Below are 25,569 nucleotides of genomic sequence, written 5' to 3'. Positions count from 1 at the left end.
CTGCCACCGCACCACGAGAAACTGAAGTTGGAAAAGGTATGAGAAAGAGGAAGCCGTGTAGCTGTGTTTAGATGCTTTATCAGAGCTTCGAATTTGGCTTTCCTTTCCTCTTATGGTTATGTGAAGCACTTAATGATTTCTCTCTCCTGTGCAAAATATGTGGTGTTAAAATATCTTATTTAAAGTATTTTTAATGTTGCTATGAGAGATCTCATTTTGGTATTACCAAGTTGAAGTGGTCCTTCCCTGTTCTAATGGCTGGCAGATTCAGGTAAGCACAGAATTCAGTGCATCAGAAGTGCTTATAGTGGAAATATACTCTATGCCAGTTCGTAAATGTGTAAGTTTTTGGGATTTTAAGTCGTTGATGGAAGGTGCTGTGGTGCCACCTAGGGGACAGAAAGTTGCCTGCCTGAACTGATTTGGATGTTCTTTTTGTAAAATAAAGCATGTCTGGTTTCTTATTCTGCCACTTCTTGTACAAGCTTTACAGAATCAGAATTCAAACAGCATATATGATATACTGCATATGATATGGAAGCATATATGATAGTCTGGTACTGGGATGGACAAAACTCTTACTGCAGCAGTAAGAGAAACTCCTGCGATGTATCACAGTTTGGTTTAAACATGTTCTGTGCTATTATTGTTTTCATCTGCACTGTCCCAGGCTTTGTTAGATCTCCTCTGCTGTTTCTTTATCCTGGATAGCTTGAGAGCTGACTGTCCTGGGACTGAATGAGCTTTCCAGCATACAGCTGAGTGACAGGATGTGCTGTATATTCAGCCCAGACAATGAAGTTCTGATCAGCCAAGCTTCTGTTCAGTGTTATCAAGAGCTGTAACTTCTGTAGCACTACATAGTGTTTGCAGGTGGCGTTTAGAGCTGATGAGCATTTGAAAACACTTTACCACCTGAAGCAGCTTTAAAGCTGAGTGCTTTCCTGAACTTTCTTTCAATACTGACAACATCTGAGATCTGTCAGGTACGTGAAGGAAACCAGAGATGGCAGTTATATGCTCAGGGATGCATAATGGATGCAGTTATATGCATATGGATGCATATGAAGCACAGAACTGATTTTAAAAGATTATAAATGTGAATGATTATCTTCTTATGTTGCATAATCTTGCAGGAAACTGACTGGCATCGCTTTTGGAGACCTGAATCCTTTTCCATTACGTCAGATCAGGAATCGGAGGACCTACCACCTGGAGAAAGTGCGGCTTGAACTCAATGAACTTGAAGCCATTCGTGAGGATTTCCTGCGTGAACGAGAGACCTGCGTAGAAAAGCGGGACCTTATTAGTGACGATGAGGAGGATAGTTGAAACTACTCAACATAAACTTTTCTTTGGGACCCACGACCCAAGTGAGTTAACGTCCAAAACTCTTTATTAGTCCTATCAACCAGAATGTAAACTAGTTGCTTTCGGAAATATGCAGGACAGATTTCCAAGCCCCAGCACTTTCACTAATGTGTTGTTTTATGGAGTCCAAACACTTCTGTTTACGTTTATGTTCATGGAATGGTATGTAGGGCACTTACTATCTTTCTTCATTTAGTCAAATATCTGAATTTGCTGAAACTGTTGACGGTTGTTTTCCTGCAGCACACTTTTAGTTGTCTGTATGTGAAACAATAGTAAGAAAAGTCTGCACGGTGTTTACTATGTTCATTGCCAGGCTTCTGCATTTGTGTGATTGTAATCATGTTTCTTATAGTGCGAGTTACAATGTGGGAAGACATCTTATTTTTCAGTTTCAGGTTGGCTTAATAAATGACTTTCATTGTTTTGTCCTTGGGCAAAAAAAAAGCCTATTTTTGGTCACAACTAGAAAAGAATGGCGTGAAGCATGAGAAGGAATTCTACATTCCTTTATCTTTTCCTGAAGTGACGTGAAATGGATCGTCCAACAGAAGATTTTAAGTACTTAAGTGTAAGATAAGTCCTTATTTGTCATTGAATGTTTAATGTATAGTACTACAGAATGATATCAAATATCATGTATGCTTTTCTGAGCAGGTGTGTTGCTGAAGATTGATGTTACTACAAAAGGTTTAATTGAGCAAATTCTGTTCAGTTTTCTATTTTTTCTCTCAAAAAAACAAAGCCACAACCAAATCCCAGCTATTAGGGAAGAAGAACAGAGCTTTCTGCAGGAGTACTATCTTTTAATACCGAATTAGTATTTTCTTTTTCTTTATTTTGAATTTAATTTGTTCTGTTTAGGTCTGAAAGTAGGACAGAGTTGTCATCTTTAAAAAGTGACACGGCATTCTTTCTGCGTGAACATATAACTGATCTGTAATAGTGGTAAAGATGGGATTCAAAAAACAAGTGTTAATCAAAGAACCCTAAAGGCCACAGCACGCACAACCAATTTTAAGATCCTTTTCCAGCAGAAAAATGCAATGTTTTCTTAATCTGCTCAGGTTCTCTGTGAGCGTTTTGTGCTCATGCTTTAAGACAGCTCTTAGGAAGGATTTGGAGCATCAGTGAAAATGTGACTGGAGGCCATTCTATCTCAATTCAATGCTAGCTGTATTCTTAAACAGTTCTGACAATGAGGAAGAGTTCCTGTGTAAGTGTGTGGATTTTTCTGCTGTGTTTTGTTGTTTGTTTGTTTAATTGGCTTTTCTCTGTACTCCTGCAGTGCTCTTTCTTGAGCAGTTGAATCTTCATGTTAGATTGGCTTAGATGTTGGCTCAGGATAGATCGTGATAAAACTGACATTCAAACACTAGTCAGCAAATTTCTCAGCTCTGGGAAGGAGTGGTTAATTGGCAAAACAAACCAAAAACCAGTGGTCAGGAGCAGTCCAAGTGCGTGAAGCTTCTGCTTCATCTCTTTCAGTTTCCTGAGTGCAGGTGGGATTTCTCTGTCAGGTGTCCTCTTGTAACGATTCAACATGTTTGCGGAGAAATCTTGCATCTCTCACAGCACTTTTTTTTTCCTTGTGGATGTATTTGTAGCCTTCTCTAGACATATTATTAGTCAGTTTATCTGGGAGGGAAATATTTCATCAGCGAGGTGAACGTAACTTGCAGGTTTTACTTTGACAGATAACGTATGCCTACATAACTTCAAATTAGCCAGCAAATCTTTGCCAGCGGGGGCACACAGTAGAATCATCTTGATCTGTATGTTATGTGTCTTCTAAAATGACCCCTAGCTTGTCTTGTCTATTGTTAGGGGTAAGTTTTCTTTTTTCTTAGTTACTCTTGGTTGTTTACTTGAATTTGTTAGGCAGGGTTTTTCATATTATTGCATGTACTGTATTCTTTTTACTTACAATCAGTATTTGAATAGAAAAATGGGACCAGCTTTTCTAATTTTCTACTTATGCTGTTTTTGGAAAGAGCTGGTCTCTAAATGACTCTGTAATGTCCAGTATTTTTGGTTGTTTTCATCTTATTTTCGAGTGTTAAATGAAATTTTTTCTAAGCTGAAGATCTTCCTTCTAGTGGCAGCAGTTGAAATGCAGAGGTGAAGACTTTGGATGTGTGTCTGCAGTAGGAATTGGTTCTGTGGCTTAAGGCATTTTCATGCAGAATTCATTGAAGTCTTTGGGCTGCGGAGCTGAAACTAACTTTAGGGAGCCATTCAGGAGGTTCTGTAGATATCAAAACATGACCTACAGTATTGCAGGGCCACTTCTTTTTTTACATTTATGCTGAAGTGTGAATTGCATTATTGTGATTCATTATACAAATTGTTAATGGATTGTTTGGTGGAACAAAGTAGCTCTGTTTCTTATTCCGTTACGGGAATCTCCTACCTGAATATTAGGAAATTATGCAAATCGTGTTGTCTCTGGGTATTCTGTTATCTATTGAAATGAGTTGCTGTTCATTTACCAAAGTGCCAAGCAAGCTATTGACTTATTTGGTTAAGAATCCTTAGTTAAAAGGTAAAAAATAATAATTGAAAGAGGCATCTGAGCAACGATCGCTAGAAATCCACATGCAACTGAAAAGCGATGCACATGGTAGGAAGCTTGCCTTGCTGTTACAGATGTCTTCAGGCAAATGCTAGTTTTCTAGCAGTTCTTAATCTGGCATCTTTGAGCAGTAACTACATTTGGGGCTACACAAGATACACAACCCGTATTTGAACCAAATGAACAGAGCAGAAGCACAGTGAGACTTGTCATCCTGCAGAAGCTGAACTGTGTAGATATAAAGTGTTCACAATGGAGGGAAATCTTACAAAACAGTCTGAGGGTTTAACATTCCTAGCAGCCACTTAGTAGGAAGTGGACTTGGTAATGCAAATAAAGACCGTAGAGAATGTTTTTGTTTTTTAAACTGAAGATCATGCACTTATGTGCACTGAGTTTCTTATGCATGATGCCCAGTAGGTTATGTAAACCAAACTGCTCATTTACATAGTGTGGAATATTTCTCCATCTTTGTATGCTTATGTGTGACTCTCCGGTGAAACTTCTGGTTTCTTGTTTAAAAATGTTCTGTTATCTTCTGTTAAATAGCCAGAATGTTGGTGCACAATACCTCTAGCCGTTAAGACTACCCAGTATTTCAGCTTTACCTGCACATGTGTCTATCATCACCTGTTACCAGTTTATTTTTTTTACCAGGTATGTAATCAATAGAATATTTGGTAACCCTTTGGGTGTCTTTTGTGACAGATTCTTTTTCCCTCAATCTTTGTAAATGGGGTGAGATTATTTTAGCAGAAAGGGAAATATTTTTGTTCATTTTGACATCAAGAATGAATGAATTGTCCTAAATTTGATTAATCAAGTTGTATGTTCAGTCATATTAAGATGAGAAATGAGTGTTGAGTCACTTTGATGAACTTGCATAGCTGTTTTGGTGAACCTTTCCTTAAGTGCCATGTTGGAAATGAGCAATACGCGGTACAAGACATTTGAATCACAAAACCTGAGCGATGTTATTTTCATAAAGATTGTAAAATGAATAAATAGTTTACTTTGCATTACAGCTTGTTCTAGTTCTTTTTTCTTTCCCCCGACAGATGGAAATAATTGCAGGTGCCATCAGAACAGATCCCAAGCGAGGCTTTTTGTCTGATAACGCGATTTCAGAGAATCTCTATAGAGAAACAAGAAGATATGAAGTATAGACATGTTGCATGCAGGTGATGCTGACGGGGTGCATCTATAACTGGTGCCCTTGGTTTCTTTGGGAGGGAGAGGGGAGATGAAATTCTCATGGTTTCACTTACAGGGAACAGACTTCCTAAGAAACTTGAGCATTTGCTATCTCCTGACACAGCATCTTTAGCAGAATGTCAGTTCCCATCTCAGTAAAGCCTTCGGTTGCTGTGTTTATAATTTTAGCTGTCTTGAAAAATGGGAAATAAGAGTTGGGATATTATTTTCAATTGTATGTTGAGGGAGAACTTCCATATTAGAGGTGAATAGTTCATATAGTTCTCTATCTCTTCTACAGGCAAGTTACAAGTAGATATTGGTGCAGCTGGAAATCTGTTCTAAGGATTTCAAAGAAGGATAGAGAGTGGCAGCTGAGAGAAAACATGACTGTGGCCTCAGGACTTCTTGTCCTCTGTACTGAAGGTTTAAATCTGAGGAATAAATAGAAAATTCTGCATGAGGAACACGGTCTCACTTGGACACTTAATGCAACCTCCTTGTGCTAAATATGTTGTACAGGCAGCTGTTAAAGAACAGCTGAGGCTCCTGTTTCCTCCTTGGAGCTGAGTTAACACATTTGTTCTCAACGGAATTGCAACAAAGATGTGAATCCAGATGATGGATGTAGCTGCTAAATGTTAAATATCTTATTGCTAAGAAATGAATTCATTTAGAAAGGATAAACACAGTCGGTCTGCTCTGAAGTGAGTCCATATATGCAGAATCTCACCTTCTGCTCTGAGCCCCTCAGAGGTGCAGAGAACATGCTGAAGTCTGCTGGTGCTGTATTACAGTCTATCAGGTGTTCACTCTGGGGGAGTTCCAGGAGTGCTAAACATAGCTTCCTTATCTTCAGCTCCTTGACCTCACTGGAAGCAGAATCCAAGTAGCTCTGATGCTTGAAGGTTTCCCACACATGAAGGCAATGAAATATATTCACTCAGATAACGAAAAGGAAGGGTGTGCTCTGCCTTGGAAGTTTTCCCCCTGGAAGAGAAGGCAAAAGGTTCAATCACAAAGAAGTTAGTAGAGTGGTGTTTTCTGTTGTGATATTATGCTGTGGAAGCCATACTCCTCTCCAGTTGTCAGCATGACTAGGTTTTCAAAGAAAGGATTTGACTAGAAAGCAAAACTCAGGACTAAATGATAAGCGTGAAATGAAAATAAAACCCCACAAAAGTGATAAAAAAACAACAACCAGCTATGAAATGACTGGCTTTTCCCTACCCTACGTGATCATTGGGTGTTGTAAAGAAGTGAATAGGTAATTAAACATTCAGTGCTACAATACAGATGGGAAAATCCAGGGACTTTGGCCTTGATTCAGATGCCCCATCTTGAACGACTGCATCCTGCTGGCATGTCTCAAGCAGGGAGTATTGATGTAAGTATAAAGCAGGTGCATGTTTTTTCAGTGAGCTGTCACTAGGACTTCACCTTTAGCTGATAATCTGACTCAGCCATGTCTTCAGGTGCCATGATTTGCATTTAAATTGTGAAGGAGGCTATTGAGCTGTTATTTATAAATGCAGGTGGTAGGTTTTTGTATTTACACATGAAACTTCCCCTTAGAAACTTAAAGTATGGGCTTCCTTTTCTATCACTTGTGGAAGAGGGCAGGCTGGCAGACACTGCAGTGTTTGGTGACTTAGCAGGTGTTGCCTGCTTTGAAAGCTACTTAGCTCTGAATTTTCCTTCTTACTCTTTTGCCTTCATTGCCAGAAACGTTGCAAAGAAAACTGAGTTAAAATGCTCTAAAGGTGTTTGAACAACTGCTGAGAGCAGTTTCTTATTTGTACAGAACATGTGTTTCTGGCTTGTAAACCCCATGGATGTAGTACTGAGAAGGAGATTCAGTCTGCCTTTGTGTTTTTGAAGACTTAGTAGAAACTGTATTGAAATGTGGATTATTCAGGGTCTAGAGGGTTGAAAAGTGATTTTCACCTGTCAGGACGATCTGTGGCCTTTCCTGTGTGCCCCTTTCTGTGAGAAGGTTGTAGGAGTATTGATGTAACTTTAATGTAATCATACCACGCCGTGGAACTGAAGCTATAAGGAATTGAGGTTCTTCTATTTCTGTCTATGAATTCTCCTGGTGGCCTTTGGAACCTTCCATTTCCTGTCCTCCACCCTCTCAGTTATGAGATGCAGCCAGTTCATATTTGGAGTTGGAGAGCTGGGTGGAACTGCTGGACTGGGGAGCACAGTTCAGTCCGGTTCACTTCAAGCCTATCTGAAGCCAAGTTCCTTTCTAACTGTGCCCACCAGGGGGCGCCACACCCCCCGTGTCCGCTCCCGTCCCGTCCCGCTCGCCCAGGGGCGCGGCCCCGCGGCTGCTCCCGGTGAGTGGCGCCGCCCTCAGCGCCTCGCGGAGCCGCGCGCGGCAGCGGCCGAGGAGCCCGGCGGTAAGTGTGCGCCGCGATGAGCCCGCACCGCGATGTGATGTGCCCGCACCGCGATGTGATGTGCCCGCACCGCGATGTGATGTGTCCGCACCGCGATGTGATGTGCCCGCGATGTGATGTGCCCGCACCGCGATGTGATGTGCCCGCACCGCGATGTGATGTGTCCGCACCGCGATGTGATGTGCCCGCGATGTGATGTGCCCGCACCGCGATGTGATGTGCCCGCACCGCGGTGTGCCCGCACCGCGATGCGATGTGCCCGCACCGCGATGTGCCCGCGCTGCTGGTCTGGGTGCAGCGCGGGGCCGCTCGGCTCTGACCCTCCCTTAGAGGGGTGAGGGGTTGGGGGTGATCCGGTAGTTTCCCAACTTTTCTTTGCCCTTCATCTTTGCGTGCGGAAGAACGGCCCGGGCCGGAGCTCGCTTCGCGGATGCGATGTTCCCCTGTAAAGCCGTTAATCCCACAGGCGCCTGAGGGGCGGGCACGGCGGGATTCCCCCGTCCGGCCATGGCACCGGGTCGGGATCGCTTACACACGGTGCTGCCCGAGCGTGGCCGTCCTGACGGGAAAACGGCCGGTGGAAGGCAGGGGGTGATGGAACCAGCGCTGTGCTTTTGCTGCACTTAGAGTTCCTTCACCTGACAGGTGAGAACAGCGAAGAAAACTCTGTGGAGATGAGAAGGGTGGAAGAGGAAAAGCCTTTAGTGCTGTTAAGAATCTGCTTATTTTTAGCATAAAGCCCCACGTTGGGATACAAAGTCAGTTCGTTTTCCTGATTCGGTCACTGGTTTGGGCAGTTGGGGCAGCAGTCGCTTCTTAATGCTGAGAGCATAAGGAAAGTTGTATCGCAGTGCTCAGCTTTGATGCCTGTTATGGGTTGTGCTTTGCTGTAGCTGTTTGGCAGCACAAATTGCCCCATAGGGATGTGTGGAGTCTGGCCGAGGGTCGGAGGTTCATCTCACACCTCACGGGAGCTGCTCGGCTGGATGAGGCTGCAGAGCTGCTGATGGGACACGGCCTCTGTTATTCCGCCGTGGGCGGGTGTTTATCACACAGACATTGTGTACAAACCAGTCATCGGTTGTCGAACTGTTGCTGGCAGGCTTCAGAATTGACCTGCAGGAGGGAACCTTTATCCCGCTCCTCCTGAGGTGTGTCTGCTGCTTTCTTCACAGGGCCCGTTTCCTTTCCCCACAGGGTACTGCACTGGAGCAGGAACACCTACATATGGGATATGTAGAAAAGGATGTATTTCAATCCATGCTTTGGTCCTCTGGTAAACCATGATTTCCTCATTTAAATAAGCTCTGATATTATCGTATGGTGGAACTTAGGAACTTGTAAGTGCATATCTAATCTTTCATGGTCTTACCCTCCCTGTGCAGTGTACTTGCTAGTGACAATTGTCTCAGGTCATCCAGCATACGATCTATTTTGGACGCCTGTTAACTGCAGCTGCTGGGTGACAGCCAGGGAGAGAAACCTGCAGGAGAGAAGAGGGTGGGAGGCAGTAAGTGTGTCTCCTTGGACAGCAGTACTGGTTGGTTTTTAGATTGTTTTGTTTTCGTACAGGTGTGTTTGAGTGAATGTCATTTTATAGCCACGTACCTTGGATTCTGATGAAGGGAGTAGTCAATCTGAGTCAATCAAATCCCTTTGGGCGAGTCTTAGCAGCATCTCTTAATATATGAGTATTTTCATCTGCTTGGCTTTCTCATGGGTTCAGAACTCAATCTTGCAAATCAGGATGAGCAGAAGGTTTGGGGTTTTTGGCAGGGCTTGGCTTTGTCCTTTGTTTGCTTTTTCTGAAGTCTGAGTGTTGAGATAAGTTCGCTCCAACACTTCAAAAAATGCTGCTCTGAACAACTGCAAACAGGATGATATGAACTGAAGGTGGGGCCAGCAGCTCACAGGTATCCCAATTATCATAAATGCCACTATCACGTTGATTTACTGTGGCTTTAAGGCTAAAGCACAACTGGTCCACAGACTTACTTTGAAGTTATGAAGGATTGCTTCAGGAACACTGCAGTTTTAATTTACAAAGCAGAATCTGGATTATTTATTTTGACCAAGAGGAAAGAGGTATTTTTTATCCCAGGCGTTAACGTGGCTTTGGGAAGAGGAAGGGAAATAATGAGCAAAGCAGCAACACGGTTTGTGTCTTCATCTTACAGCACCGTGAAAATAGAGGAAAAGTCTGGATTGCCTAGAAGATGTCTGAGAAAATATGGGGATCGAAAGTGGTGCTCCTTATTGGTTTGTAAAAGCTTGAATGTTGCTCCCGATGTAGGTAACAGTTGATGCAGTTGCCCTTTCAGTTGAGATGAAGAAATCAAAACATTTTTGTCCTACTGTGTAGGTTTTGCCAACACCAGCCAAAAAAAGTATGTGGAAGAGCAAGGAGAGACTGTCTCTTTCTCTCCCTTTGAAGGAATGCTTTTGGAAATGAAATTGATTGATGCTCAGTCACCCTTCTGCTTCTTAGAAGCCAACAGCTTAAAAGGGAGAGAGAGGGAAAAAAAGTAAGCAGATCTGTTTAGGGACGTGGGTGCATGACAAAAGCTGGGTTCGTTTTGACAAGTCTGTTCAATTTTTACAACACTTTTGCTGCTTATAATATGCGCTGACTGAGATGGGGAAGAAACCTTTCAAAAAAACCAAGTGATTTTGGCAGCTCTGCTATTGCTGTTTGATACTTTGTCCTGTTTTATAGGAAAGCCCTTGGTCTGTCAAAATAGCTGGAGCTTTTTGCAACACTGAATTATGTTTGTTTCTGGATCCAAATAGAGTTTTGGAACCTGGAAGTCCCCAATGCGTCTGCAATGAGCGGCATCTGGGGTTCATATGGAAATAAGCATCAATTGAGGGATATGGATGCGTTGCTGAAGTGCAGAGGTACAACAGCTGCATCGCTCAGTGCAGTTGGATTTGTTACAGTTTGAGAAGTCTGACCTCTACCTTTCACATCCTGATTGAAGTAGTGCTGTTCGTACCATTAGGGGTAATATGAGTATTTATCTACTCTGGGTACATCAAAGTGTTGTGGAGTGTTTGCTTGGTTACTGTGTTACAACGTCATCTGAACCCCTGTGGCTGTGTGTGGGTATCTGCTGAGTAATGGCTCTGATCTCCTTGCCCAAAATCAGCAGCTTCTGGACCACCCACCCAAAAAAGGAGAGGGGACAAGCAAGGTTAAAGCAAACAAAAGACAACAAGCACACCCCAGAACAGATCAGCGTTGCTATGGAGGGAGGCACACCTGGGCAGCACTTTAGAAACCCACTGCTTTGTTCTGTGATCCATCCTTATGTGTCAGACCTGATGACTTTTTCTGCCATCGTGGCAGTCTGTAAGTGGAATATCGTTTGTTGGACTTTGCTTTCTGACCTTCACTGGATGCCTCTTCAGTTCTGTTGTCTTCTATCAGCAGTCTAAACCTGAGGCAGGCTTTGGTTACTTCTGAGAGTTCCTTGTGTCCTTAGCATTGTGGCATATGAGTATCTGAGTAGCACAGTAAATTGAGGTTAAACAGGTCACAGTGAATTCTTTCTCAGTCTTTCTCTGTCCCCATAACTTTAGAGCATCGTTTTCGAAACCAGGACTGATTCTTGCTGTCAGAACACCTGCAGGATTGCAGTCCAGTGACCGGTAGAAATAACAAGTTCTTTCCCCCTTTCCCCAGCTGCCTCATCCTCTGCCATTTTGTATCATGTATTCCCAACAGAGGTCTTCAACTGCACCAGTGAGGCTTGGTAACAGAGCTCATCAACCTCAACAATTATGTTCAGGAAACAAATTGCACTGTTACACAGAGAAACACGTCCAATAAATGGTGCAGCTCTTGTTCTTATTTGAAACATCTGGTGTGTGATGAGAGACATTGCACTGAGCGTTCTGTAGGTAGAATCATGGTGCCTTTCTGTAGCAGTTGTTCAGCTTCTGCTGTTTGCTGCCCTGCCTGTGTGCTGCAGCACCACAGCCTCAGGTGAGAAGACGGAAGCGCTGTCATGCAGTCATCTTGGTTTGTGGTCTGCCTGCTGGCACTTGTAATGAGGAAGCCTTGCAATGCTGATATTCACACTGGCTCTCTTTTGTGCCATGTGAAGACACACGATGCTCACAAGTTTGTCTGACTCAGTTGGATGCCAATGCGCTTGATCATTTCAATGAGGGGTGCTTCCCTTTGCGCTGCTCGCCAGTTTATAAATTTGGACCTTTGTTGTTCAGCTGAGACTAATAAAATCCTTCAACCTGTCTGTGGTAAGTCCAGCCATGATAAGCTGCAGTGGATCCCAACTGACTGTATCAGAAATGTATTTTATCTGTTCTTTGCTTGTTGAAAGGTCATGATGAATGTCATACTTTCTTAACATTCTAGCTGCATCCTCTCTGTGCATCAATGAAGAGTCCAAGTATGGCTTTGTTCAAGCAACAGAAGGTGGAGGACGTTTACGAAATTGGGGAAGAACTAGGAAGGTAAGTCTGTACCACCTCATGGTGGTAAAAGCTGACACATGGGGATATTGGCAGCATTTTTAAATGGTGACTTGATCAATGCACTTCATGGTAGTTTAAATCAACTTACAGCAGGAACACGTTCCTCTAGAGGAAGTACACTCAGGCTTTTATTGTTTGGGTTATTAAATGTGCTAACTTGCTAACTGTTTTTCCTGTTTCCCTTCTTGCAACTAGGACAACAGAAGGTATGTTTGCATTTGTCTTTTGTACGTAGGTGTCATCTGTGTGTGTGCTTTAAACTGGGTTCACCTGTCTGCTATGTGATCAAGCCAGGAAACAGGAAGCCACACCACCATAGTCACAGATGCAGCTCTTTAGTTTGGCGTGCTGTTTTTATACAGTGCTGCACAGCCTCTGGTGGGCTCAGAGCACTGACAGAACATGTTCAGGTCTTCCTGCAAAATACTCTGTATGTATTCCTGAAAAGGTTCAGCAATCAACATCTCATCAGGACTGGTTAAGGCCTTTATACAGCTTTCAGCCTATAAAGAGTTATCTGCAGGTATTAATTATAGATGCAGTTAATAGGCTGCTGCCATGCTTAACCATGATCACCTGCTTAAACACAGTAGTGGATTTGTGGGCCGGATGACGTGGGGCTTCCCCAGTCACTTACCAGCACACAGTGCTCTGAGTGGTTCCCATTCATTGCTGAACCCTCCCATGATTTTAATATGCAGATTGCTAAATTACAGCTATACTTGCTGGCTTCTTTCCCAACATCTGGCAGTTAGATTTGGTAACTGTGTATGTGCAATTACTCCTTTTCAAGGGCCAGTGATTTAGTTACATTAAAACACTTCAGTTGAGGCTATTTTCCTGCCAAATTTTTTGTGGGGGATGTTTATTTCTTTCCCATTCTATTCCATCCCAGGAAGACCTCAGCTTTTAAATTTTCCATAGCTGCTTATATTCGAGTAAGTTCTAGTTCAGAGAGTATCAGCCTGAAAGTGAAAATGTCGCAGAAGTGAGCAATCAAAAAGTTCAGCTCATAAATGCAGTGTGTACAGGTTGTGCTTTTTAAATCAAGGAGCTACTATTATGAGCTGCAACAACCGAGTTAATGAAAATAGGAACTGGAAGCTAAATAGTGTATTTTTACTTTGGTTGCTGAATTGGTTTTGGAAATCTAGCACCATTGGAGATGAGCCTCACTCCCCTCTTTGAGGCGATGACTGTAATTCTTCTTGTAGATCCAAAGTCAACTTGCTACTGAGATTGGAAGGAAAAGACGTTCCCTAAAGGAAAAGGATCAGTTGTGACACCTCTCCTTGTTATATAATGTCACATAGTCTCTGCTGGCTTTATTTTCACTTTCAGATTTTCTGAAGAGCTCTACAGACTCCTTGTTTTAACTGGGTTCTATGTGTAGAGTTACCAGGTTGTGGTGCCTGTCTCTGAGCAGTAACTACTCATTAGAGCCAGTGACAAGTGATACTTTGCTTTTGTTGGAACATATAGACTGGACAGGCTGTGATGGCTGTACCACAAGAGCCTTTTCCAGTGCTGACTGATACATTCAGAGCCTGTAGTTGCCTCTTTTTATGACTTCAGTACAATTGCAACAAGGTGCTGACAGGTATGGGAGTGTAATGATTCTGGCAACAAAAGTGCCTTGTAAAGAAAAGGATTTTAAACCAAGTCTGTAAAATGTCTGTCCTGTTCGTGTCTTCCTAACATAGTTTCTGATTTCCTGAGGACAGAACTTGTCATTAATACAGATTCTAGGTCAGGTTCAATCTGAAGTTAAAAACCAGCATCTTGTCAGCAGAGCCAGGTACTGTATCTGACAGCCGTTGCACAGCAGTTAGGAAAGGGGGCTCCCATTATGTGCTGTAAATGCTCCTTTGCAAGATGTTTAGTGTGTTTGGTCTGGCATGGTGTAACATTCAGGGTAGCTGCAGCAAAGGCTGTTTGGATCCAGCTGTGCAGCACCCTGCAAACAGCACATTTGCAGAGTTCTCAACCAGGACGTTTTCAGGATCATGCTGAGCTAGAGACAGTTTGAAGGATGCTGGAATTGTTGTTTCTTGTGCCAGGGCACAGTGTGAGGGAAAAGTCTGCAGAAGCAGAGAGCAGGCTTTCCATAGCTGCAGCTGTGTGCTGTAACCACCTGCCTAACTGCAGCGCTGCCGCAGGCTTTCAAATATTGATCTTAGGCTTATGTTTCTGTTGCCTAACTTCTCTGAAGTGTACCTACAGGGAACCAGAAATTGGGCACGTGGCATTAGACAAAAGAGGTTGCTAATGGGCTTTTGTAGCTCTAGCAGTGACGTTTGGAAGTTTAGTGTGGCTTATACTGAAGGAGGGCAATACCTTATTGTCATATATATATATCAGAGGAGTGTTTAATAAGTCCTCCATTAGACTAGCTGGTCTGGGAGTCTTAGGGGAGTTAGAGTGCAATGGGGTATAAAGCTTTCAGTATCTGCAGAGGTATTAGAAGATTCTCCTCTTTTTCCTCCTTCCAAAGGCAGTAGGTTTTGCAGTTTGGAGGTGCACTGTACAGAACCCTCAGGTGTTTAATGCTGTTGCTCTTGGAAAGCATTAAACTGTGATTTCTGGCATATTCAGTTTCTTTCTGTATCTGAGTTGATAAAAAATGGATATGTTGAATATTCTTTTGCACAGAATGTTCTCAACATTCATCCCTCCCCAGATGTGATTCTTTGTTGCTAAATGTCACTTTTATGTAGGTAACAGGAAACGATGCCCTTCACCATTCATTTTAATTAACTTCCCTGTCAGAAACCTATTAATGCTGTTATAAATGCCTTGAGGTGGATCCTGGCATAAGCTGTTTGCAGGAATGTTGGTAGCAGGTGACTCTATCTGCATATCTAAATGATGGAAACACTTCTTGGAAAATGTGCAAAAGTGAAGGTGAGCTTGACTTCCTTGGAGACGTGCAGCAAGCCAAGTGACCCTGGGTTCTTTAGGCAAGGAAACAGGCAGGGAAAGGAGATCGAGAGTGGAAGCCCAAAGTGTGTTAAGAGGAAAGAAGAACTGGCCCGCCAATCTCATAGTCTATTTCCCGGGGGAGTGGAGGCAGCAGAGCTCAGCAGTGGGTCTTCTAACAACATGTGTTGTGATTTGGATAGGTTGCTCTGTGTAGCTGTGCAGAGAAACTTGTAAAGGTTGTACCACAGAGTCATTGATCTCAATGTGTCATCAGCTGGCCTGCAGAGGACTGCTGACATTTGTGCCTGCTGGGCAGTGTCACTGCTATGTGTCTGGGCTGAAGCATGATGGGGGCTGCCTGGAGCCTTTCAGGGCTGTGCCCACTGGAAATTGTGTTCCTGCAGGGTGGTGCAGGGCTGGCACTGCTGTGCCCTGAGAGTGTCCTGCTCACCACACAGCTCAGCTCTCCACAGCCTACAAGGATTAGATCACATTTAACTGAGAAACCCAACTGATACGTGGATGAGGAAATCTCCTTTCCTTCATTATTGGCCTGTGGGCGTAGGGAAGGGACTCTGCTTGTTTCTTGCTTGTCTCAATCACTGGGAGCTACACTCACCTATACTCTCCTCTCCCCAGCTTTTGTTTGGTTTTTCCATGTTGTATGTAGAGGTGGGAGATCTTCTATGAATGGAATATGCGTGGTCTGATGTGCTGATCTTTATGGCAGGTCAAAACCGAGTCTTTGAGTAGGCATGACAAAGGGGAAAGGCATGTTGTTCACTTGGTAGTTTGGAATCCTCCCTGCTGGCAATTAAGCTTGGTTTGCTGCAGTTGTAGTGTGCTGGTCTACAAGGAAGGTGGCTGAGCATCTCTTCAAGATTGTAAGAGCTTTTCTTCTGACAAGAGAAAGAAGCAGGCAGGGCTCTCTGGAGTTGTGGAAGCTGAAGTGCAGGGGTGGCAGTTTTTTGTGAAGCTGTCTGCATGAAGAGGCTGTAGATTGCCAAGTTAATGCCTGGTTGGTGCCAGAAGTGAGCTAACTAGGAGTGGATCGAGGCTTTACCTGCGGGAAATGATTTTACAGGAAATCTGTGATGCTTTTCTGCACACTGGGATCATTTGTATTTCACCTTGAGGAGTTTTCTGCTGTAGATTTTCAAATATCAATTCCTACCTGTTTCTTTTTTGTTTGCTTAAGTGATAAAAATCGTTCCTCCCTCATATTTCTGATTAGATATGTTATTGCAAAGGTAACAGTATTCCTTCTGTGCATCTCTATCTAATAAAGATGTTCTGTTCGCTGAGCTGAGTGAAAAAGCACTTCTTGTCATTTGGAGGAAATCGCAGGCTCTTGTTTTTGGACAGCAGTGAATGGCAAATCAAAGAAATGCAGGCAGAAGATACCTTCCAGTGTTGGCAATTCTTTGTTAATAACTTGGACTGTTTCTGTCCTATCTGCCATTCTGTCAAGTTCAGTCGCTAACAAAACTTCATTGTCTGGCAGCTCTGTAAGTAAGTTGAACATACGTTGTTTGATCTTCTGCATTTTATTCCCTGTGGAAATGTTGAAGTAAAACTGCTTAGTGTCCATCTCCCCTATTGCTTTTTGAGCTGGATCTAAGCTCTCAGGGATGTGGGCTGTCTCTGAATGTGTATTTTTAGCACTGTGGTTCTTGGGTCATTGAAATTAATGGTTACTATAAGAAAAGCTATTCATAATATAGAAGAAAGCCCACTTTTCTGTGGCTATTTCTGTGGCGCTGCTTGGATTTATAAGTGTCCGGTGAGCAGTAGGAGAGAAGCAGTGGTACTTTCTATCATGGATGTTAAATGAAGGAGAAATTTGGGGAGCTAGCAGTTACTCCTCTCAATTTTCCCTCCAGCCCTTGAATTGATCCAGTTTGGTTTTACAGGTGGTTTGGATTTGGGGAGCAACAAGTCTTCATTGTAAGGGTTTGGCAGGGCAAGAGGGTTGGAATTTGTGAATCAACTGTAATAGCTGATTTTTATCACACGTATAAGCAAAAATTTATAAATTTTATTGTGTGATTTAATTTATAATTTGTTATTGATATAATAATGTGTATTATATATAATAGAATGCTTTAATTTTTTCATGATAACATTCTTTCTGGCCACTTCTGTACAACTACATATTTTTTTTTCTGCTTCAATATACATTCAGTGATATTTGGGGCATTTGAGTATGTGAAATTCAGTCAGGATTTCAAAGGGATTGCTGGATGTTCTTTTCTTCTTGGATAGAGCACTTCATTTCTTTATATAACCCAATTTCAGTGATGAAAGTCATCTTGTACATAACTACTCTGCTAGAGAACAACAGAACAGGAGCGTGCATCAGGGCGTATTTCAGCTAAGCTGTTTGCTTCTACATTTTAAACAGGCTTGGAAGAAATCCCAGGTGATTTAGTTGCTACTTTAATGCAAAAGGTAACAACTGTGATTTCTATTGATTATTATAGGTATAAACCAGCTCCCAGTTTCTCAGCCTCTGCTGACCTGGGGTGTGGTTAAGCCAAGCCAAGTCTTTCATCAGTGCGCTGTCATCTCTTGTGGTCCTCCATCTGCAGCCACAAGTTCCCTCCCTGCCACCACTCTCCTTGTGTGTGGAGGATCCCTGCAGCTACCCTGGGGCAGGTGTAAACCTGCTTTTTCTTAAGAGGGCAACAGATGTAACCTTCAGCCAGTGGTAATAGAGCCTGGCACATAATCACTGTTCCAACAGCGTAACTAACAAATATTTACTTAGCTAATGAAAACAAAAAGCAGAGATAACTCAGGTATTCTTTGTAGGGGAGGAACTTGGAAATCCGTGATAAAAAGCCATGTCATCTGGCTAGATGGACTCTCCCTGGCAAACAGCAGGGAGTAATTACACGTAGGAAATTTACCCTTCATACACATCACACAGTGTCCACATACCAGGGATTTTATTTCCTGTCTATAGAAATTATACAGTATTAAGCTTTCTCACACATAGCCTTTAACTCTTCTTGGATGCATTTGTATTTTGAATGAGTCCTCTAATTTTTTTTAATAAACTTGGATTATTTTTTTCCTACAGTACATGCAGAGTAAGAATTCACTTTCGATGCACAAGTAACTTTAATTATTGAGCATTAACCAGCATCTATTAGTATTTCTTTGTCACATGCTTGTTTCAACAGAAGACTCAATATACGTTTTAGTATCTGATACTTGAGCGCTGTAACTGTCATTGCCATTATTTTTGGATTCTTTATTCCTTCCAGCAGAGTGATCTTAGGGCTTCCCCCCCGCCCCCCCCCTTCCCCCCCCCCTTTTTAGCTGATTTCATTGCTAGTTTTTAATGCTTTTCCAACCATTTCCAGAATCCTTTATTTCTTACACAAAGTACAGAGAAAAATGGTTTTGTTTTGTAATTAGAGTAATAACTCCCAGTCTTTGAGTTCTGTGGGTCGATAATCCTCACACAGGATTTCTATGGGTAGATCTGTTTCCTGCATAGGGAGTGCTGACATATTATATTACACAGCTTTTTTGCTGCTCTGCTGCTGGAGGAGATTCTGTTTATTTCGTGCAGTTGAGACTGAAGATTCCTGAGATAAGGAATGATTTCCAACACTTGCATATATGTAAGCAAAATTGCTTAACCATTAAATCCAAATATTGGTCCCCTCTTACAATTTGTTATTGCCAGATATTTTATGTCCAGACCACACTTAACTAGATGTGGACCTTTAAGTGCTAGGAGTACAACGCACTAACCTTCTGCGTGCCTGTTATGTACTCACTGGTGTTGCTCCACATAGCAGAAGGAACAGCTTATCAAATCTGCTATTCCTGCTGAGCATGAGTCAGCTTTGACCTTCCCTGGGACTCTGGACTCTGTTCGTTGCCACTCTGAGAGCTGATATTCAATCTGAGACCTTCATGTGTTAAGTGGGAAGTTTTTCTATCCTGCACGTTTTATTCTTCAGCTTCAGATTAAAGAGATGCTTGCCAAGCTGGCAGGAACTTCCAATGCAGATTCTGCTTTTCCAACCTCAGGGCTGATAGGGGTCACATTGCTTGTCACTGCATGATGGGGACGTTTCCAAACAATCATTGAACAGCTTCAGAAGATGCTGGTGATGAGTCAGGAGGTGGCACAGTCTCTTGTGATCTGAGGCTAATGACCCAAAATGGTGTCTAGGCATTAGTTGGCCATTAATCTACCAATTAACTGTAGTTCAGATAATGTTATTTAACTGGTTGTTGATATGACATATGTTAATTGATAATATGGTACTTAATTAGCTGTTTAGCCAGTAACAGATCATTGTTCAGGAACGTAAGATTTATTAAATAGTGTTTTGAATTCAAATGGATGCTTTGCTCCGTACTTACTCTAATAGAGTGGATACTTCTGGCTGAGTCCAGATTCCTCCACTGTTGTGTTTTGATGCTTTTCTGGCAGTGGACACGTTGTCTTTGGCCCAGAACACATTGGTGACAATTGTCTGAGCTGTAATGTGATGTGGGTGAAAGGTGCTGGTGATGTTATCCAACACAGCATCTGTTCAAAGGTGCTCAGTGCTTTCCTGCTGGACACACTGAAACCTGGCCTGTAAAGTCACTGTGTTGTGGGGTGTTATATACAAACTGCTGTGCTCAGAAGGCACCCTGGCACTGCCCAGGCACCAATGAACTTGAAATGAATTGATGTTGGTCATTTCTCATGCCATAACATTTGTATTGCTACCTGGCTCATAGGGCTGTGGTAGGAGCCAGTGACACATCTGTGCTTTTGTGTGAAAGGTCTAAAAGGGAGCAGGAGAGTTACTGTGTTTGCTTGCAAGTCTTCCACACATTGAACCCTTTATCTTATTTTAGTAGTCAAAATTCCTATTAAATGTTCTTCTGAATGGTTTAGAGCATTCTGGCACCATCTGGCATCTGCTCTAGTGCAGCTTCTGTGGAGTTCTAGGAGAGGTAGCTGCATTGTTTGCATTTTAAAATAAGTCAATAAAAGACTTTATTTGCAGCTCAAACACAGGAAGCACAGCGACATCTGTGACAGCTGTCAGCAGGCTATGAAACCCAAAGCTTTGGGTTCTTCTAGGATTTTGTTCCATAAAGTCCTAGGGGAACAAGAAGATGCTTTTCCTTCAGTCATCTTGCTCTGCTTGGATCTCTACTGTAATCTCTTCCTAAATGCTGTCCTGCTGGACATATAATACATGGTCACTAAATAGATTAAATTTCTGCCATTCCAAATGCTGGCTTTGATTGAATTATAATAAAGGCTTTATAAAATAAAGTACACTAAAGATTATTATGGGCTGTTTACAGAGGGCTCCCAGATCTCTGTGGCTGTAACCTCAGGCTTCCTACCAACAGTGCTTTTGTGCATATACTTTGTGAACCTTGCATGGCTTTTGGTTGGGCTGTTTCCTGAGAGCTCCTGATGCGAGTGGCCTGTAGGAGTCACCAACAAATTCCTGCCCTCTTCTCTAAGAAGAGTGAGCCAGTGCAGCCACAACTCACAGAAACTGGCTCTGAAGTTTAAGGAAAGAGGCAGGAGAAAATTCAGCTTGATGTTGTGCAGTAGATTCATTGCTCTCATCATTTAAATTTGGAGGAAGTCTGCTTTAAAGGCTTGTGGCTTTTAAGAAGCACCTGAGGGCTTTGATTTAGAAATTCACAAAAATATAGCTATGAAATTATAGAATTATTAGAACCTATTTTTCCCAGGGGTAGGGGGGAAGGGATGTGTGAAAATAAATGGAGCATATTGAGGTGCAGAATTTCAAAGCATGGAATTGCCAGATGAGGAGCTTACGTAAGGTGAAACTGACTTGGCAAATGACGTACATTGGAAAGCAATGGATTGTTGTTGGCTGTTGCTGTCAGTAAATGTAAATACATTTCAGGGTTAAAGATATCACATTGTGTCATAGCTCAGAGAATGTGCAGTGCTGGGTAAGGTGTCACTTTTTTTTTCTTGCTGCCAAGTGACCAAATGTAATTTATCATCCAATTAGAAAACGAGAGGCAGCAACTGGCAAACACCACAAAGCGTAGTAAACCTAAAATTAGATCTCCAAGCTGTGTTTTGGCTTCCTGCGTGCAATCACATATCTGAATGATGTCATTTGTGCTTGTTTGGGGCAGAGTTTCTAGTAGCAGATAAGCCCTGCATTCCTACAGCTGGATGTCTTGAATATGAAGGCACAAGTACAGGTAGTTGTTCTGTATTTTTATTCAACCTGTGAGCACCATATTGTCTCATGAAAGCTCTTTTTTTGTTTTTTATTTAGACTCCTTTTTATAGCAGAGTGTTTTTATGTTGTGGCACCTTGTGGACACAAGTCAGAGAGGTCCAGCCCTGCTGCATGGATATGGCTGCCATTCTGCTGGATTCCATTCTGTGCCTGAGGCAGCCCCAGCCTTCTGACCAAGCTGAACTCAGCCCCTCGTGTCCCTCTTGTCCACTGTAGGTGGAGAGGAAGCAGTTTAAACAGGATCCCTCACAAGTGTGAAGTTCTCTGGTGTGTCTTTTGCCACACTAACATTGTTCTGCATTGCAATTGTGCTTTCAGTTCTCCATGGCTTGGAAGCTTGCATTGTAAGAAGTTTCCTTTTCAGCTCGTTGTCTGGAATGTAATTGTCCTGTTAAAACCAGCTGGCTGGCATACCAACCACAGTTACTTTACCTCTGCTTAGATCCTGAGAATAGTGCGCATCTGAGCAAGAACTGAAGTGGATCAGGGAGCTTGGTGTAACCTTGCTAAAGCATGAACAACTGCAGCAAAAAAACACGTGAGGAAGGAGAGAGACTGGAAAGCCATCTCAATTGCCTTTAAAGGCGTTCGTGTCCACTGCATTTTAAGAGAATTTTCCATCAGGTGCAGTGATACTAAATGTGTTGGTGTCAGTATTGCCGTGCTCACACTGCTGTAGCCTGTGTGCTTTAGTTGGTGATGTTCTGTTCTTCTCAAACAGAAAAAGGAAGCTTTGCACCTTTCTGACCTGCTGTAGTTCAAAAACAACATCAGAATAGAGTAATAGATATTTATGGCAGCAGGCAAGTAAAATAAATAAATAAGTCCTGCGTGGAAAAATATTGCCATATTTTTTCTCTGTGCAACAGGCTATGGGTAGCGTTCTTCCGGCAGTGTGAGCACGTATGGCTGGCACTGCTGAGCTCGAGTGGCCATTCAGAGAAAACACCTCAAGCAAATGCCTCTCAGACTGGAAACCAAAGGAATTCTTACTAAAGATTGTTGCTGAGCTTGCAGGTCCTCTGTGAGAAGGAGGGTTAAACTGTCTCGTGGTCATGGTAGTCTGTATGCATCTAGGCTGGTAGGTAAGAGATTGAGGTGCTGTATTTTAGTGTCCATCTGGTAGTGTATTTTCGTACAGGAACACCTTCTAGGAAAAAATGTGATTATAGTTGCAATTCTAATGATGTCCAGAGACATGAAATTAAATGTAGAGCCAGCTGAGTGCCTACAGAAAGGGAATGTATGTTTGGTATTTGGGGAAGAAGCGGTTTGCTCTTCTCAAGTGACATGGGGTCGGATTCCTGACTTCTTCCTGCACTGCCCTCCAGTGCCAGCCTGGAGTCAGGTAACCTGTACTGTCATCTCAGGGGTTTGTTTACATTCTTTCAGCATTTCATGACAGCGGCTCAGCAATGCAGTGCTTTTAGCATATCAGAGGTAGACACATAAGCCCATGCATATACATAAAGCTGCTTAAAGTCTCTTCTTATTTTAATGCACTGTGACAGTACCAGTCTTAGCATTGAGGTGATCAAAACTGGCAGGGTGTGCTTCTGTCATTCACTCGAGTCTAATTCTGCCCCAGAGCATTACCTCCAGAAGCACTATTAAAAATAAACATTAAGGAAAAAAAAACCAACAAGAAGTTATGTAGTTATTCTGGATTGTCCACTTTCTTTCCCCCACATCTTCTCCTGAACTGCACAATAACATGAGCTGAACTGGCGCTCATCTAAATCATGCCTCTGAAAATAGACTACAGCCACCCAGTAATGTTGTCTCTTTGTGTTTTTACTCAGTGACAAATCTCCTAGATGATATTAGCAATGCAAATAATGGCTTACCTTCATTGCTAGGATAAATTAATGATGGACAAATTTTATGTGGCATCTAATTATACTGTAACTGACAGGTTGCAGCAGCTATTGTTTATGTTCTTGATCTGCTGTCACAGCTGAGGATATCTTGTGTTGAATTGTGACAGTAAATACCGCTCTACTCTTAGGGTGACTCTGTAGTCATCTTTGTTTTGGTGCTATTCTAAAAACCTGGTGTTTGGGCAAATTTCAGTCAACATTTGGACGCTTGAGCTGTGGAATTTGTTGTAGAGTCTGAGATCTTCCACCAACACCCAGTGTGAAATGAAATAAATTACTTAATTTCTCAGTGCTGTCAACTCTTCTGTCAAAGAAGACCCACTTCCCTTTCTCCCACCTTTCGCCTTAGCTGGATTTCAAGTTTTGGAAGCTGACACTGTCAGATTCTTAACAATGAATGCAAATGCATTAGGTTGCACAGAAATGCTTGGTCCTTGACTCAAGGAGCTCTTTTCTTAACGAGCAATCTGGAGTGTCTCTGACTGATCGTTAAGCACAGGTGAGATATCTTCATAGCTGTACGGGCCTCCTCATGAACTACTCATTTTAGTGCGTGTCTGACAGAGAAGTAGAGCAATGTGCTGCCCTAAAACAGGTTTAAAGACTTTTTCTCCCACTTTGTCCCTTCTCCAGCCTTCAGCTCTTCTCTTAGCATTCCATAATGTATCACTGCCGGGCAAAGCACTGGGCTACTTATGTGGAAGGATGAAGCAGCTGCTGCTTTGTGGTGGTCTGAAAATAGTATTCCCCTGTGATGCTTTAATAAAGACCCTGGGAATTCAGCTGTGAGTGTGGACGAAGCGAACAGCTGTGCAATAAATAGGGAGTAGGGTATGCTTGGTGCTTAATTTCATGGTAACAGCCTTAAATATCCTAGTCTCAGGAATTGTCTATTTATCTTTCTTTTTCCTTGTGGTTTATAACATCTACTTGGCTGCAAAATGGCGCAGTAAAAACTGTCTGCAAAAGCCCTTTGTTCAGAAATAGAGGCAGTGGCGTGAAGACTAGGGCAGGAGGAGGCAGAGTACGTGCTTGTGGCACCAACGGGGAATTACAGATTACAAAGGAGGCATTGGTGTGATGAGCAGCTGTTCCAGGTTATCTGTGTTGAAGGTGAAAATGAGAATTCCTGTTCTGTGTCACAGTTACTTTCATAAGCTTTTAGGTAAACATAAATGTATGACACCTACAGTGTCACTGGGCTTTTAAAATGCAAAAGCAGCTCTATACACTCCCATAATCAGCAGTCATAAGGTAATATTGTTCCATGAGCTTGCTGGCAGAGCTGGTCAAGGAGGTCAGTACAGCAGCACCTGTACTATCTGTGTTTCTTTAGAAAGCCTGGACCAGATGGGGTGTGTGTCTTGTAAAACAAACAGCCAACATGAAATTCCTGATGTTTTACATAAACAGCTTTCAGAGCTACAGATTGAACTCATTTTAGGGTAATGTTTAAGGCTGATTTATTTTGTTGCAGGAATTTCACTCTCATATGTTCTCTAGAGTTTACATTTAATAGCAAAATTAGGAAGCATAAATATTAATTAATGAATTTGACAAATGGAGGCAGTGTAGATGCCACTTGTGTTTGAATCCTAAGGGGGTAAGTACACTTGTCCCATACGTTTCCAACTCTCTCCTGAGAAGTGCTTAGGATATGTCTGCAAATGAAAGCCAGAAAGAAGTACTTCAGGCTGTCTGTCATTGTTTGAACTCTCGGAAAGAGGAGGATGCTTCTGCCATGGAGTGCTGGCTTTTGAGAACAAGTGAGGGCCAAGTGACAGCTTTAATTTTTAATCTTTTTTATTCCGTGGGTTGAAGACAAGCTCCAACCAGCTGTGTTAATGAAGTACTGAGCGCATTGTGTAATTATAAGGTTTGTGAGTGTAATCGCTGAGTGTGCTGCGTAATTTGAGTTCCATCTGTACTTACATCTCTTGTTTACAAAGGCAGTGAAGTGAATAATCATACTGAAACAAATAAGAGCTCAGTGCTTCTACAGTGTAGCTGCGGGAGGTTGTACTTAGGAAGTGTATTTGATTGAAAAAAAAAAATCTTGGCTGATAAAAATCTAAAGGTGAAGGTTATCTGTAAGATGAAGCTTTTCCTTGCAGGCCTTGGGTATAATGCCCTGACTAAGGAAGTGGTGCTACATGGGTATTTGGGGACTAGAGACCTACCATTTATTGCCTTATCAGAGATAGGTACAGTGTATTGTGGCAGGAGAGAATGGAGCTGCAGATGGATATAATGAGGAGCACTCTGCCTTATTTTTCTGCTTGAAAAGTGGTTGGCCATCAGCAGAGGTTTCATGTGAATCTGAGTAGGTGAGGGCTGAGCTCAGATGACTCTTTTGGTATTAGGACCTTGCATACCTATTATGCTTTATACATTCCAGACAAGGGTGGCTATTTGGTTTCCTCATTAATAGACCATGGCTTCCTATAGCAACA

General features: G+C 42.5%; 2 protein-coding genes across 13 annotated transcripts in view; both read left to right on the top strand.

Annotated features, from left to right (window-relative positions):
• Nucleotides 1-4,970, top strand: part of TBC1D2B (TBC1 domain family member 2B) — a 30,151-nt gene extending 25,181 nt beyond the window's left edge. For all 7 annotated transcript variants that reach the window (XM_085515780.1, XM_085515779.1, XM_085515777.1 and 4 more), the window contains one exon: nucleotides 1,137-4,970. In XM_085515780.1, coding sequence (XP_085371906.1) covers nucleotides 1,137-1,332 — 196 coding nt within the window. In that variant the 3' untranslated portion in view covers nucleotides 1,333-4,970. The remainder of the gene's footprint in view (nucleotides 1-1,136) is intronic.
• A 53-nt stretch (nucleotides 4,971-5,023) lies between these two features.
• The window catches only part of DAPK2 (death associated protein kinase 2), a 46,336-nt gene continuing 25,790 nt past the window's right edge, over nucleotides 5,024-25,569 (top strand). For 2 of the 6 annotated variants that reach the window (XM_085515800.1, XM_085515799.1), the window contains exons 1-2: nucleotides 7,514-7,548; nucleotides 11,930-12,027. In XM_085515800.1, coding sequence (XP_085371926.1) covers nucleotides 11,951-12,027 — 77 coding nt within the window. In that variant the 5' untranslated portion in view covers nucleotides 7,514-7,548; nucleotides 11,930-11,950. Of the gene's footprint in view, nucleotides 5,128-5,962; nucleotides 6,528-7,513; nucleotides 7,549-8,726; nucleotides 8,825-11,929; nucleotides 12,028-25,569 lie in introns of those variants that run through there. The other 4 variants (XM_085515798.1, XM_015872501.3, XM_032446841.2 and 1 more) reach the window with 4 other exon arrangements.

This window comes from Coturnix japonica, chromosome 14, assembly GCF_054131305.1.
Source record: "Coturnix japonica strain WE chromosome 14, WE-NBRP24, whole genome shotgun sequence".
NCBI lineage: Eukaryota > Metazoa > Chordata > Aves > Galliformes > Phasianidae > Coturnix > Coturnix japonica.
Note: the sequence above shows the minus strand (reverse complement) of the source record. Positions and strands in the feature narration are given on the sequence as shown.